Below are 14,919 nucleotides of genomic sequence, written 5' to 3' on the forward strand. Positions count from 1 at the left end.
AGTTATAAATCCAGCCATTCATCCTGATCATTTGTATCCCACACCCCGCGACTGTCCCCTCCGTGAACCTTCCGCACTCTTACATATAAAAAATCGTCCGTCTTTGTTGGCGCGATATCGTGGAACGCCAAAACGATGGGAAAATTAGGTAAGGAGATTTAACTCACTGACTTTTATGTATAGCTACCGATTTTGTGATAGCTTTGACACTTAATTTATATAAAACTAGCTATTACTCTCAACTCCGTCTGCTTTTTTAAATACAGGCCTATATCGTATTTCAAAGAGGAATGTCCATGAAATATCGATCTATATAAAATCCTTTGCGATAAAAATTATATGGTCTCGAGGCTACGTCATTATACTTTATTTTATTCTTATTATTATTATTCTCATTTCCTCAGTCCGATTGCATAACCGTTATCGGTTTCTCCCACGTTTAGTGGAATAGTAAATAAGCTAACGTCCTACCTGAGTGGTAATCGTCGCTTATATACACGAACAGCACCATGGACATTACGTTATCATGTGACACCCGCGAGTGCATGTGAAACGCATGAGTGGTAATGCGTTGCAATTCCAGGGAACTAAGCAGTTATTTATTTATTTATTAAGCATCACAAAACCATTTCGCAATGAGAAAGTTATTACTATTTTGAATTTTATTATTATAAACCTAAAATAGATTAACTCAAATTACAATAATAGTTTTACAATATGTGTATCTTATATTTCTACAATCCTTCTTTTTTATCATCCCTATTATAATTTTTATTATCCTGCAATTTCACTGCTTAATGTGTACCCTACAACCGAAATAACTTACAAAGCAAGCAGTTTACCGTCTGAAATAAACACAATCTCGCTCTTATCAGTAGTTTGTATTCAAAATTATGAGAAATTTACTATCAATATATCAGATAATTTCGACTCAAAGCATCTTTTTCAAAGCATTTCCATCTTTGATGTGCTTTTCCTGAAGATACTACATAGTATATGTATACTGTAAGACTATAATTTCAACCAACAGTAACATTGTAGCGCACATGCTCTGGACGTCGTATTATCGCTTGGCAATTAACCCAATTATTGGCGCTTCAGTACCGAGTTATTCGATTATTGAGAACTCGGCCATCTCTAATATACGATGTACGATAGTCTCCAACGCTAATTATTAAGTTCTAAATGAGATTAGTAGATTTAACACTGCGTAGTAAGCATTAGTTACAACATTGTTGACGGCCTCTTTTGAGTTTTGAGTATATGTCAATGGTGTGATTCACCCATGCACCCACCTTTGTATGTATACTATTACCATAAGTTGCGTCCCATTATAATCCGTAAAGAGAAAGAGTGAAAGGATTTCTCAAATCGGTATAGTGTTCACAAACTTTATTTTCCTCATAACAAAAGTCGCTACTACTCTCTCTCTCTCTCTCTCCTCTTTCTCTCTTCTCTCTCCCCGTATCTCTCTTCTCACTATCTCTTTCTTCATTTGTTATTAGTATAGTTATAAAACTCTTACTTTGTTAAAGGACATATAGTAATGCTCAGATAATAAAGATTTTTAGTCTCTTCAGGTACACTGAATTTATGAAGGTGTTCTGTGTGAACTTTAACATTATTTATTTTGGAGTCATAGCTTTACAGCAGCCTACATGAGAGACATAATGGAGACAAATTTGTCAGACGTACGATCAAGATCTGTCGGAATACGGTCTTAAATGTGACAAAAACACTTATTTTTATCGTTTCGACAAAGTTTGTCGTAGACGCAGAAGACTGCTTTTAAGAAAATTAAATACTGTATAATATTGTTAAGTGCTAAATGTTATTGTAAAAAATTGTTCTAATGTTCCTCCCACATGGAGATAATATAACCACCTAACATTGGATACCTATGTATAACCTATTTGTAAAGCGATTGAAAAAAAAAATACTAAATATTATGAGAAGTTTACCACAATACATTATTGCAAGCCGCATCGGAATCGGTTAAAGCGTTTCTGAGATTAGAACCCACTGAAGCACAGACAAACATACAAACTTTAAAGACTCACTAGTTTGGGTTCTATTACTTTAAATTTGTAATAATCTAAGTAAGTTAATATAAGTAATAAATATTTTTAATATTCATTTATGTATACATAGATATGTACATATAAATTAATATTAAAAATATTGATTACATATAATAAATATGTATAAAAGTATATAGTAGAACTTAAGTCTCTTCAGACTCTATCACTAGTTAGCCCTAATTTGTCCAATTTCAAAATTACATATTGTCAAGTTTACTATTGTAATATTCTTTTTAATAAACAAATTCATAACTATTACTACCAAAGTGCATCAAAACACGACAACTTGCCGAGTGCTCGCATCTAACTTAATATTGATCCCTCGCTCCCCTACGGGGTTCCCATGGGGAAAAGTATCGATCCGAACAACCCTCGTCATGTAGTGGTCCCGTGATGGTTTGTATGATTTGATGTTCATATACATACACATTTATATTTATAATAAATACAAAACTTTCTGTGAATGATTCAATGCAAAAAGAGATTTTAAACTATAAATTAAACTTTTTAGGTTGGATGGCACAATTCTTAAGGTGAGTTTTTTTTAATGGATGACAATGGAATATTCTCCCGCCTAATATCTGTTTACACTAACGGGACACCAGTGGAGGATGATAAAATGAGCATGAAGTTAGCTCATCTTGGCAAATGGCAATTTACCACGATGGTTTCCAGGGGAAACCACGTGGAGAAAGTTTGAAACTAGCACAAATGATACTTCAAACTTGACAGTTTCTAAGTTCCTAACAGTATATATAATCAAACAACAATAATAAATAAAGAATCTTTCCTCATATTACCGAGGTACACTTTTTAAAAAGTCGCCTGCTTGGGTTCCCAGCCATCAGAGAAGTACCCACTTCTCGCTTAATTATTTGGTGGCCGAAATAAGAGAGAAGTGTGTAGTTCTCTCTCTCTAGCAGCTTGCTTTATAAACTGTGTTTAAAATGTAGGATGAGAATAGATAGTACAATTACTGGATGAGAGGGACGACTAGCGTCCGAAACGGCAGCGCTTGTCACGGACGGTACTTGATAATATGTACGTGGTGTTGTTTGTTTATATATGCGATGGTTATCACTTACCATCAGGAGGACGTCAGTTTCTTTGCCATTTTGAATGTATAAACAAAGGCTCACCTGATGAATTGTGATGTCCGACGTCTGATAATCTAAAACAAATTGTAATTAGTTCCTTTTTTTCAATGGATAATGTTGGAATAGTACCTGACTTTAATTTTTGTATGTACGAGTATGTATATATACATATTGTCTATTTTTTTAACAAATACTAGCTGTACCCGCGACTTTGTCCGCGTGGAATTTAACTTTATTTTTCAAAAATAAAAGTAGCCTAAGTTACTCCTTATTACATTAGCTACCCGCTAAAAAAAGTCCCGTCAAATTCGGTCGAGCCATTTCAGAGATTATCCGGTATAAACAGGCAGACAGACAAATATTGTAAAAGAAATATTTTGGTGTTTGTACGTATTTATAATAATATATGCATGCAGTAGAAAATGGTTATTTCAATATTACAAACAACAACTCCAATTTTATTATATTTATATGTATATATTATGTATAAATGTGGTCCCATCTAACACACGTATATTGTATGTCAAAAATAGTTTTACACACTTAATTTTGAAAATGCACCACCCACATGAATATCTGCTTCATGGTAGAATGGGAGAAAATGTCTTGAGGTGTTAAATCAGCCATGTGCACCTTTATTTGTGCATTAAACAGTAAACCAGTCTGCACTCACAGATCGGTAACAGTGGAAGACGATGGGATGAGGATTAAGTTAGGTCAAGTACATAGTAAATTCATGATACCATACGTACTTTGATGTTCTACAAAACATAAGATTATCGTAAAAAAGTCGCTTTCTCTCAGAAGACAGAGAGAATATCTAAAGACATTTAGGTAAAGACGTCTAGTATTTGCTGGTAATGCTAATCGACAATGCGATTAGCTATCGAGTACTTCGTAATCTTGTTTCCGGATTGACGATTTAGTAACATTACCGGTTACTACCGGTTACCGGTACTAGTTTTTTAAGGATGACAATGGAATGGTGTACATGTTTGCCCAAACGTAAGCAACATAAGTTTATTGGATATTCCGATTAAATAAAAATATATAATTTCTTACTTTGTATAAATAATATAAAGCAAAGTCCATATCTTCACGTTATTGTTTGTATGTACTTCTTATAAACCATATAAATGTCTATGTATATGATTTTCACTCTTAGTTCTTAGTTCGTACAAAAACATATTTATAGTTGTAATATATTATACAATGACATATATAAAATTTTTATAGTTTTTTTGTGTATGAGTACGGAATGTCACCTGCACTAATAGCGTACGCTGTGAAGACACCACTACAACAATAATACTATTCTGAATTACTAACAAAAACCTCCCCTTTTGTTACTACTATGACAAAAATTGAAATGGAGAGCATCGGGGTCAGAACTATTCAACTTCGACCATATATGTCGTAGGTTCAAATTTGATATAAAACTGTTTGTGTAATTTATATTCGTTACTAACTGAATCTATTCAGAATATATCCATAACAAATCAAATTAACCCGAGGATGGAGGTAGGCAGCTCAAACCCAAACACAAAATTATTTATTGACATAGAACCTTTCGGTGTCTTCTGCAAGTCGTGTTTTTATCACTATACCACGATCTTCAGTATATTTTTATGTTATTTTTTTCAAACTCGCCCTACCACACTGCGATTAGATATACCATAACACCAAAAAAAGTGTAAAATTAAGGTTTACCAGTCACAGTTGACAATGTTTATTACTGCATAGGACTATAAGGAGGATAGTAGGACATAGTAAAATCGAAATTATTGCACTCGTTAAATTTGAATATCTATGAATAATAAATGTCGGTAACAATGTTATCTAATCCAAAACTAAGAGCTTGTATTATGTGATATACTAGACAACTTACATATATACATTTTTATTTACAATAAATATATTTTTCTATGAAAACATAAACAATATCCATAAAAAACACTATACCAAATTCGAGCATGTACTCTTAAATACAAATATTTGCATTTTTCGGGAACCGAACACGCGACCATTGTAGTTCAGAAGATTATTCTATCTATCTACACAATCTACTCTGGATCCTTTAGGCAAAGAAAACCGAGTTCCATGAAAAGAGTTCAGTTAAAAGAGTTTATAACATCAAAGCAAACCGTTTAGCCATGGCGCGCTTAGTTTTCATATAAATTGAGGTACATCCGACGTCTATCAGCGCTATCTATCTCTTTAAATGTGTAACTCTATGCCTGTGATTACTACTATTCATCAACTAGGCTATTAGCTTGTTTGCCGTTGCCAATTGTCTCATAAAATGTAATAGTGCTACTATAGCACCTAATGATGACCATACATTCAGGGATAATCTTAACGATCTGTCGTTACATTTTATAATCTAAAAATGGAACGTATATCTATACTGCATATTTTTTCAATGAATCATTACAATATAAACTTAATTTTAAGCACTTTGAATTAGTTACACTTTTTTAAAACTAAATTTGAATATATATATACAAATATAATAGTTAATTGGAATAATTTTAGGGTAAATTAAAATATTTATAGCACTCGACATTTCAACTATGTTGCAATAGCCGTAGTCATGAGCTGACTAAAGTAACCCAATGGACAGTAAGTATCAGAATTTTTCAACTACCGTCATTACAATTTCCAATGAAAGATCGTGACACACACAGCACTCACGGTATACGTACACTGGCTGACTAATTTTTAAACACCTTCTTGAAATCTTAAATTCACACTTTATATCATTATTTTTATGTAATTGAAATGGCAATCAAGCGAACGGCCGACATGATGGTAAGTGGTAACTGTAGTCTACCATGTCTAACATGAACGGCACCTACAGATATCACGTCAACATGATACCACTCATGCATTGCCATTCCAAAAGACTAAAATGTCAAGCTTCTAATCCTGTAATTTTACTGCCTAATCTCACTCTATTGCCGAAACATAGAACAAAGCTAGCTGCTTAGCAGCTGAAATAAGTAATGCTAAAGTATTCAAGTAGATGATTTTTATTATGTACTCAGGTACTTAGTTATTACTCTACATCTGACGTTTATATGATGTGTATAGGTGACGATTCCGATTTCTATTGATTCTGAATATAAATCGTACCGTGTAAGGGCACCCAAATAGACGAGAACTCAAGAATGTCAAATTTCGATAATGATAATAAAATTTCGATGATAAAAAAAAATTATTTTCAGTTCTTTATTACTTGTATAAAATTATCACTAAAATGACCACAATTAGATGTAAAGTGAAGCTTTTATCTGCTCTCTTTTGTGCAAGAATCTCGCTGAATTGTGAAAGAAGTTACTCACGAGCGAAGTTGCAGTTAAAGTGGTAACTTAATTAAAGAGATTACTAAGTTGCACATTTCATGGCTCATAATAGTACATCTGACGTTTTAAGTCATGATTTATACTTGGGCGATAGATGAGTGGGTTGTATGTGGACGATAAATAAAACTACGAGTGGAAAATTGTATTAAAAACTTTGTACTCCTTTTTACGAAAATGCGCGGTCGCAGGAGTATGAAATTTCGCACACTTATAGTTTGTATAGAGAACGAATGCTAATATTTTTTTATTTATTCATAAAAAGTACATGAAATCTATAAAAAAAACATATTACACACACTACCTTGTATTAAACACACACGTCTTCGACAATAGAATCTAAATAACTTTCAAACTTATTACATATTAATTATGACCGAATTTCGGCCCTTGGGCGACCACTAGTAATTATAATAGTAACAGGGAAAGTACAAAATATTCCATATACAGTATTCTAAGCATAAAAATATTCAAAATTAATAAGTAAGTATATATAAATATCCATACATTTATAGTTTTTTATAGTTTTCAACAGTATATATGCGATTTTTACAAACTATATTCATATAGGAGCCATTATTACATAAATAAAATAAAGTTAGAAACCAGCTCGGAGCTCGTTATCCCGATCTCGTGAGAATTTCCATTAATCCTTTTTTATTGAGTACCTGCTTCATAAATGGAAGTTATATTCAGAATTATAAATTTTTAGTTCTGACTTATCCATCTATATTAGATTAAATTGCTTTTTAAGCAGGTTAACTAGAGAAAAATCAACACAACTAATTTGTCAGTAAAAATGTGTTAAATTTGTGGTAAAAGTAATGTACTGTAATATTAAGATTATTCATTTTACTTACTATTTCTTACTAATTCATTCTATCTACTTCGTAAGTACGTGACGTACTAACTACGTCAGATTTTATATATATATTTCACCTCACGCTGAAACATAAAGTAATGATAGAGAAACTGTATGGGTCTAATTAAAACTACATTTAATTAAAATACTTAAATAATTATTGATAATTGTTTACTGCTCGTATTTTAACGAAAATCAAACATGGCATTACGTAGAATTTTATAAGCGGTATAAAATACTGAAATTCCTGGAAAAACGTTTTACTAGATGAAACTTTTAAATTAATCAAGGTGGGTACGTCAATAGCTTAATTAAATACGTAAAGGTTTTACAGTGTTGTTGCGGCCTCCTTGACAGGACTGCTTGCTGGCCGGATATAAGACGTAACTAGGACAGACGTAAGAATTGACAAGACAGACTCGACAAGGAAAAAAGACGGACAATTATATAGATATTTAAATTATTATATTTTACTCTGAAAACAAGCTCTTTTCTTTAACTACGACGACATCTCTCAACGGTCGGCCGACCAGCAGACCGTTCAAGTGGTCCTTCGAGACAACTTTCAACCAACCTATGGTGCAGACACGAAGACAAGCGAAGATGGCGACAATACCGACGGCGCTGCCTGCTACTGCTGACCAGGGTGAACACGACCGACAGTCCGCCCACGGTAGCCGCCAGCCCTCACCTACACCGTCCGCTCGGTCCAATGTGTCAACATCGAGTGTAGTAAGACGACAACAACTCCTACAACTGCAACTACAAGCCGCAGAAGAGCGCGCCTTAGTACAGACCAAACTGATTGAAGAGAGACTTGCAATAAGATCACAGGCGCTGGAAGACGAAGACAACTGCATCACGCCTAGCAGATATCAGTCCCGCGAATCGATACACCTGCCTACAACTTCAGGTATGATACATCACGACAGTATGCCTCAGACCATGCCAATGGCCGTCAATACTAATCCTCAGACACAGCCTGTCATACATACAGTACCACAACATATTCCGCAATCGCCACATCATTATACATGTAAACTAGAGAATGATATGTCCAAACTCTTAGCCAGACAGACATGCACAAAAGAGTTGCCTATGTACAGCGGTGACCCAGAAGACTGGGCATTATTCTATAGTCAGTATAATTCGACAACACGCCTATGTGGTTATAGCGACGACGAAAATATTGCGAGATTATCACGCTGCCTAAAGGGTCGTGCACGTGACGCTGTATCTGCCCTGTTGGTGAGTGCAACAAACCTGAAATTAATTATTGACACATTAAAATTACGATTTGGTCGACCGGAATTAATCATAGAAGTCATGTTAAATAAAATAAGAGCCATGCGCGATATACGTCACGACGATGTCAGTCACTTAATAGAATACGCGACTGCAATTCAAAATATTGTTGCGACTATGAAAATGACAGATGAAATCGGACATTTGACAAATCCCACATTGATAAGGGAAATAATTGGAAAATTGCCGTCTTTATTGAAATATCAATGGAGTATGTATATATCAAATAAAAATGTAAATATTGTTACCTTATCCGACGTCTCAGAGTGGCTAATGACAGTAGCTAATGCCGCGACATATATTGCTCCGCTTCCTGTAAAATATGTAAATAATTCTATGCCGAGACTGCCGCCTAAGCCTGAACATAGACAATGGAGACCAGTGATAGCTGCGACATCTTCTTATTCAGCTTCATGTGTCCTATGTAACAGAGATCATCGATTAAGTGACTGCGATGACTTCAAGCAGATGACTACTGACGACCGCTGGAAGCTGGTAACTGACAAAAAAATGTGCTTTTCTTGCCTATCTCTGCGACATCAGCTGAAAGCATGTAGGAGAAAAACTAAATGTTCAGTACCTAACTGTACACGTGCACATCACACCCTGCTTCATGCTGCTCCGCGTGATGAGTCCGGAGAGAGAGTGGTTTCAGTCAACCATACCGAAATGACAGCGAGCATCGACAACCAACACTCTCATGTACTACTGAAAGTTATCCCGGTGGTAGTATCAGGAACAAAGGGTGATGTCACTACATTTGCACTCCTAGACGAAGGAGCATCTTTGAGCCTAGTTGACAATGCGCTGCTCGACAGGGCCGGCATTACCGGACCGACAAGAAGTTTACACATGCGCGGTGCGTCTGGAATGTCAACTACAGAGACGGACTCAAAAATAGTGTCGTTTAATATTCGCGGTATAAATGAACAAAATGTGTATAGTGTAAATAGTGTGCGTTCTATAAATAATTTGAACATTTCTGTAGATAGTATTTCATATAAAAATATTGTAAATAAATTTCCTTATGTAAAAGACTATGTGACAGACTATAACATACGACCTAGAAAAATTGAATTACTGATTGGACAAGACAATATCGACTTAATTATAACTAGACAAATAATACAAAGACATAAGAACGGACCTATGATTTCTAAGACAGACTTGGGTTATGTTTTACATGGAAACATTGGGTTCAGTAGTATAACGAATGACAGTACTATATTACATCTCTGTTCTTGTGACGAATTACATAACCTGGTGAAGAGATCTTTCTCTACAGATTCTTTCGGTGTGAAGCAGACAGGCGACTTTCCTCGTTCTCGAGAGGATCAGCTGGCACTGAAGATTATGGAACGGACAACGAAGCTCTTGCCTGAAGGACGATGGGAGACTGGCTTGTTGTGGAGGTCTGATGACGTTCAGCTTCCTAACAGCTACCCACAGGCGAAGAGTCGACTCTCAGGTATTCAGAGAAAGTTTAATAGGTACCCTGAGTTTGCCGTCAAGTATGAGGAGAAGATACAGGAGAACCTCGACAAGAGTTATATTTCGAAGCTATCCTTAGAGGAAGCTTCAGTCAAGACAACCAAAACCTGGTATCTTCCTCATTTTGCCGTATTCAACCCTAATAAGCCTAACAAATTACGGATAGTACTAGACTGTGCCGCCAAGTCTGATGGTAGGTCACTCAACGATTTTTTAATGAGCGGACCGGACCTTTTGACATCTCTGCCTGCCGTACTATTAGGGTTCCGTATAGGTAAATTTTCTGTTATTGGAGATATTCAAGAAATGTTTCACAGAGTTCTTATTAGAGAAGACGACAGACATGCCCAGAGACTTCTGTGGAACGACGACATATATATAATGAATGTTATGACCTTCGGAGCAGTCTGCTCACCATCATCAGCACAATATGTCAAAAATATTAATGCCCGCAGATATGAGACGACCTGTCCTGAGGCTGTAAAGGCAATTGTTGACCATCACTATGTCGACGACTACATTCACTCCTTTGACGACGAGGACGATTTAATACGAGTGGTGGATGACGTTATACGTATACATGCCTCTGGTGGTTTCAACTTAAGAAACTTTGTTTCGAATTCCCAAAGACTTTTACAGCACTTACCTATAGACAAGCTTGCTCCGAGTAGCCTGAAGATTCTCTCCGACTCCAAGGATGACCAGATCGAGCGTGTACTTGGAGTACGCTGGAACCAAGAGACTGATGAGTTTGTCTTTGAACTCAAGTTTCCAAAGGTAAGTGAGGACATTAAGACCGGGCTAAAGAAACCAACCAAGCGTGACGTGTTGAGATTGACAATGTCCATCTTTGATCCATTGGGTTTCCTCCTGTACGTCACAGTAAGGGGTCGAATACTCCTACAAGATGTGTGGAAATCTAAAATCGGATGGGACGACGAAGTCGAATCGAGTCACTTCGAGAAGTGGCAATTATGGTTGACGGAACTTCAAAAGATCAGTACGTTTAGACTTCCGCGTTGGTTCTTTACTGACATGTGTGACAAACAAGTTACAGAACTACATGTATTCTGCGATGCAAGTAGTAAGGCATACGCAAGCGTTGCTTACCTTCGTGTCAAGACGGTAGACGGAAGCTGTCACGTATCCTTCATCATGGCACGTGCTCACGTCGCTCCGCTGAAGGTGATGAGTATACCCCGACTCGAGCTGCAAGCTGCACTCATGGGTGCTAGGCTAGCTCAAACCTTGAAGAGACACTTTGACACAAGCGTAACGCTATGGTCTGACTCTAAGACTGTTTTAAGCTGGTTGCGTTCTGATAGCGGTCGTTTCAAGCCTTTCGTCGCTCATCGTGTCAGTGAGATCTCCGAGATAACCGACGTCAATCACTGGAGGTGGGTACCATCAGGACTGAACGCTGCAGATGACGCTACAAGAGACACGACAATTGAGGATAACGTGAGGTGGCTACATGGACCACAGTTTCTTCGTATGTCTAAGCAGTTCTGGCCATTAGAAGATAACGACGTAGCTGTGGATCCTACAGACATTGAAGTAAAAACTCTCTGCGTCTTAACAGTTGTACCTTTCGAGCTACCTGATATCAGCCGCTTTTCTAAATTCTGGAGGCTAATAAGAAGTACCGCCTGGTTTTTTCGAGCTGTATACAACTGGTCCCACAAAGACAATAGAAAGAAGGGTGAATTAACAGTAGACGAAATTAAAATAGCAGAAAAGTCGTGGATTAAAGAAAGCCAGGGAAACTTATTCCATAATGAAATAAGTTGTTTGAAGAAGTCTGGACAGGTAGACAAAGACAGTTGCTTGCGACAGCTGACACCTTTTTTAGACAAAGACGACATTCTTCGCGTTGGTGGGAGGATTAGTGAGGCCGACGTTAATAGTGATACTAGGCACCCCATCATTTTGCATCCAAAAGACAATTATACTCGTCTGCTAATGCACCAGTATCATCAAGACGCAGCCCATACAGGACGAGAGCTGGTTTTCAACAATTTAAGACAGCGTTTTTGGGTAATTGGTGGAAGAAATGCTGTCAAGTCTGTCTGGAACGACTGTCAAGTATGTAAAATAAGAAGAGCAAGACCTGACCCACCTTTAATGGGACAACTACCCGAAGTACGACTGACAGCTGGTGGACGACCATTCCAGTTTACGGGCTTGGACTACTTTGGTCCCATGCTGGTGAAGGTAGGCCGTCATCGTGAGAAGAGGTATGGGGCCCTTTTCACCTGCCTCACGGTAAGGGCAATCCATATTGAAGTGACACATGACCTGTCGACTAGTAGCGCGATTATGGCTATCCGACGATTCATAGCCCGACGTGGATGCCCAAGACAAATATGGAGTGACAACGCCACTACTTTTAAAGGAGCCGACCGTGAGCTTAAGCAGTCCGTAGCATCCTTAGATAAGGACGAATTATTTCGTTTTGGCACTGTAAAGGGCATCGACTGGCATTTCATCGCACCCAATGCTCCTCACATGGGAGGCTGTTGGGAACGAATGGTGAGATCCGTCAAGACAGCGCTTCGTATCACTCTAAAAGAGACGGCCCCGAGTGATCAAGTGTTGTCTACGTTACTTACCGAGACAGAACATTTTGTAAATAACAGACCCCTGACGTACGTACCGATTGACAAGGACGACGACTTACCATTGACACCAAACAGCTTTTTGATGACCAAGACTGATTCTGTTGACTTACCTGTTAGTACCTGTAATGACGGTGAGGTATTGCGACGATCCTGGAGGCACTCTCAACGGCTTGCCGACTTGACCTGGAAACGCTGGATCAAGGAGTACCTCCCAACTCTGACACGACGAGACAAATGGTTCCAGACTGAGACACGACCACTAACTATCGATGACATTGTCATTGTGGTCGATGACCAACTTCCCCGCAACCTGTGGCCCAAAGGACGAGTGACAGCTGTGTACCCTGGGAAGGACGGTAGGGTCCGAGTAGCTGACGTGCTGACTTCGACCGGACTATATAAACGGCCAGCAACGAGGCTCGCCAGACTGGACGTCCGCACTTAGAGTATTGGTTTCCAATACTGGAGGTGGGGATGTTGCGGCCTCCTTGACAGGACTGCTTGCTGGCCGGATATAAGACGTAACTAGGACAGACGAAAGAATTGACAAGACAGACTCGACAAGGAAAAAAGACGGACGATTACATAGATATTTAAATTATTATATTTTACTTTGAAAACAAGCTCTTTTCTTTAACTACGACGACATCTCTCAACGGTCGGCCGACCAGCAGACCGTTCAAGTGTCGAGCAATAAACTATAAAGTTCTAGAATATTTTGTATTTTTACTTTTAAATAATAAAAATGGAATTCACTTAATAAAGAGTTTTTATGACTTGGAACGTATTTCGCTCTGCACTAAGTATTTAGCGAGACTTGGCATGCGCGAACCCTTTCCCCTGAGAAATTCCGTGGATACAAGAATATTTTTATCTATATTACTCAGGAAAAGTATAACTTTGCATTAGCTAAACAATTTATACAATCTTTTTATATGTACCATAAATTGTATGTACATTTATCCCCGATTTGTCTCCCAGGGGACGATTTTGAGTTGTGTTGAAGGCGTATTTCTTAGTTCAAGAACAAACAAAATTGTATCCAATTCTTTGTATTAGAAGACACATTAGACTTCTTAAATAAATTAAGGTAAATAGTCATCATATTCTTATGCTACAAGTCACTAAATTTCCAAGTTAACAGATAAATAAATATCTTTACAACGTTCCAACCTTTGTAGGGAATAATTTCTTTATACCAAACTGCAGGCCTACCTGCCGTCAATTTATTTACCATACCCGCATATTCCATTTAAAAATAAGGCTCTCTTTTTACGCCAGTTGACACGAAAACCATCTGGTTCTACAAACATTGCCAAAGCACTGCAGAAACAAGCGAATCGCATCGTTTTATTACTGTATTTATTTATTAAAAAATATTCTCAGTATTCATCTTCTATATTTAAAGAATATACTTCAAATTTTACGTTAAATTATATTATATTATTCACTATACTTCAAATTTACTGTATAAATACAATATTCAGTTCAAAATTCAGCTTCAGTAGTTTAGTCAGGACTTAGGTATCTCGTTATAATGTTACTATCGATAATGCTATGTACGATTGTACAACATATTAACGTCTGTATGCTGTACGATTTTGAAGCTAGAAGATACCATTCATATTGATTAGAGAGCTCCATTAGTAGACGTTTCTCACAAAGCATGGACTGAGCCAATGATCTTAATAGGAAGTTATTTTAAAAAATACTTCGAAGAAAGTTCGTACAATTATAGAGAACATGTACATATGTACTAATGTCTAATATTAATGTCCTTTACATTTAAATAAAGAGTTAAAGAATAATTAAGATTGCTATCGATACTGAACTAATGAACTTGAAACGGTATGTAGTTTTAAAAACTAATTTAAAAGTTGTGAGTACTAAATGTGTTTCTACGACTGTAAATAGTTATCTGAATCTTTATTATAGTTCTTAGTATTCTTAGTATTCCTTTATTTTTATTTTATTTAGGTAGACAATACGTGTATGTATCAATAGTTGTGTAGTAAGAAAGTAATGAAAACAGTAATTGTTTAGTGTTGTTTAATAATGAAAAATTTGACTATACCTAAATTATATATTGGAATTTGTATT

General features: G+C 36.8%; 2 protein-coding genes across 2 annotated transcripts; both read left to right on the forward strand.

Annotated features, from left to right (window-relative positions):
• Positions 1–8,005: 8,005 nt before the first annotated feature.
• Positions 8,006–12,350, forward strand: LOC131842209 (uncharacterized). The gene is made up of 3 exons (XM_059190741.1): positions 8,006–8,918; positions 8,973–12,283; positions 12,342–12,350. The coding sequence occupies exons 1-3, from the start codon at positions 8,006–8,008 to the stop codon at positions 12,348–12,350; spliced, it is 4,233 nt and encodes a 1,410-aa protein (XP_059046724.1).
• Positions 12,339–13,398, forward strand: LOC131842230 (uncharacterized). Its single transcript, XM_059190765.1, has one exon. It carries the CDS (start codon positions 12,401–12,403, stop codon positions 13,262–13,264), a length of 864 nt encoding a protein of 287 aa, XP_059046748.1. The 5' UTR covers positions 12,339–12,400; the 3' UTR covers positions 13,265–13,398.
• The last annotated feature ends 1,521 nt before the right edge of the window (positions 13,399–14,919 follow it).

The sequence above is a fragment of the Achroia grisella genome, unplaced genomic scaffold, assembly GCF_030625045.1.
Source record: "Achroia grisella isolate CSIRO2021 unplaced genomic scaffold, CSIRO_AGI_Agris_v1 utg215, whole genome shotgun sequence".
Taxonomy (NCBI): domain Eukaryota; kingdom Metazoa; phylum Arthropoda; class Insecta; order Lepidoptera; family Pyralidae; genus Achroia; species Achroia grisella.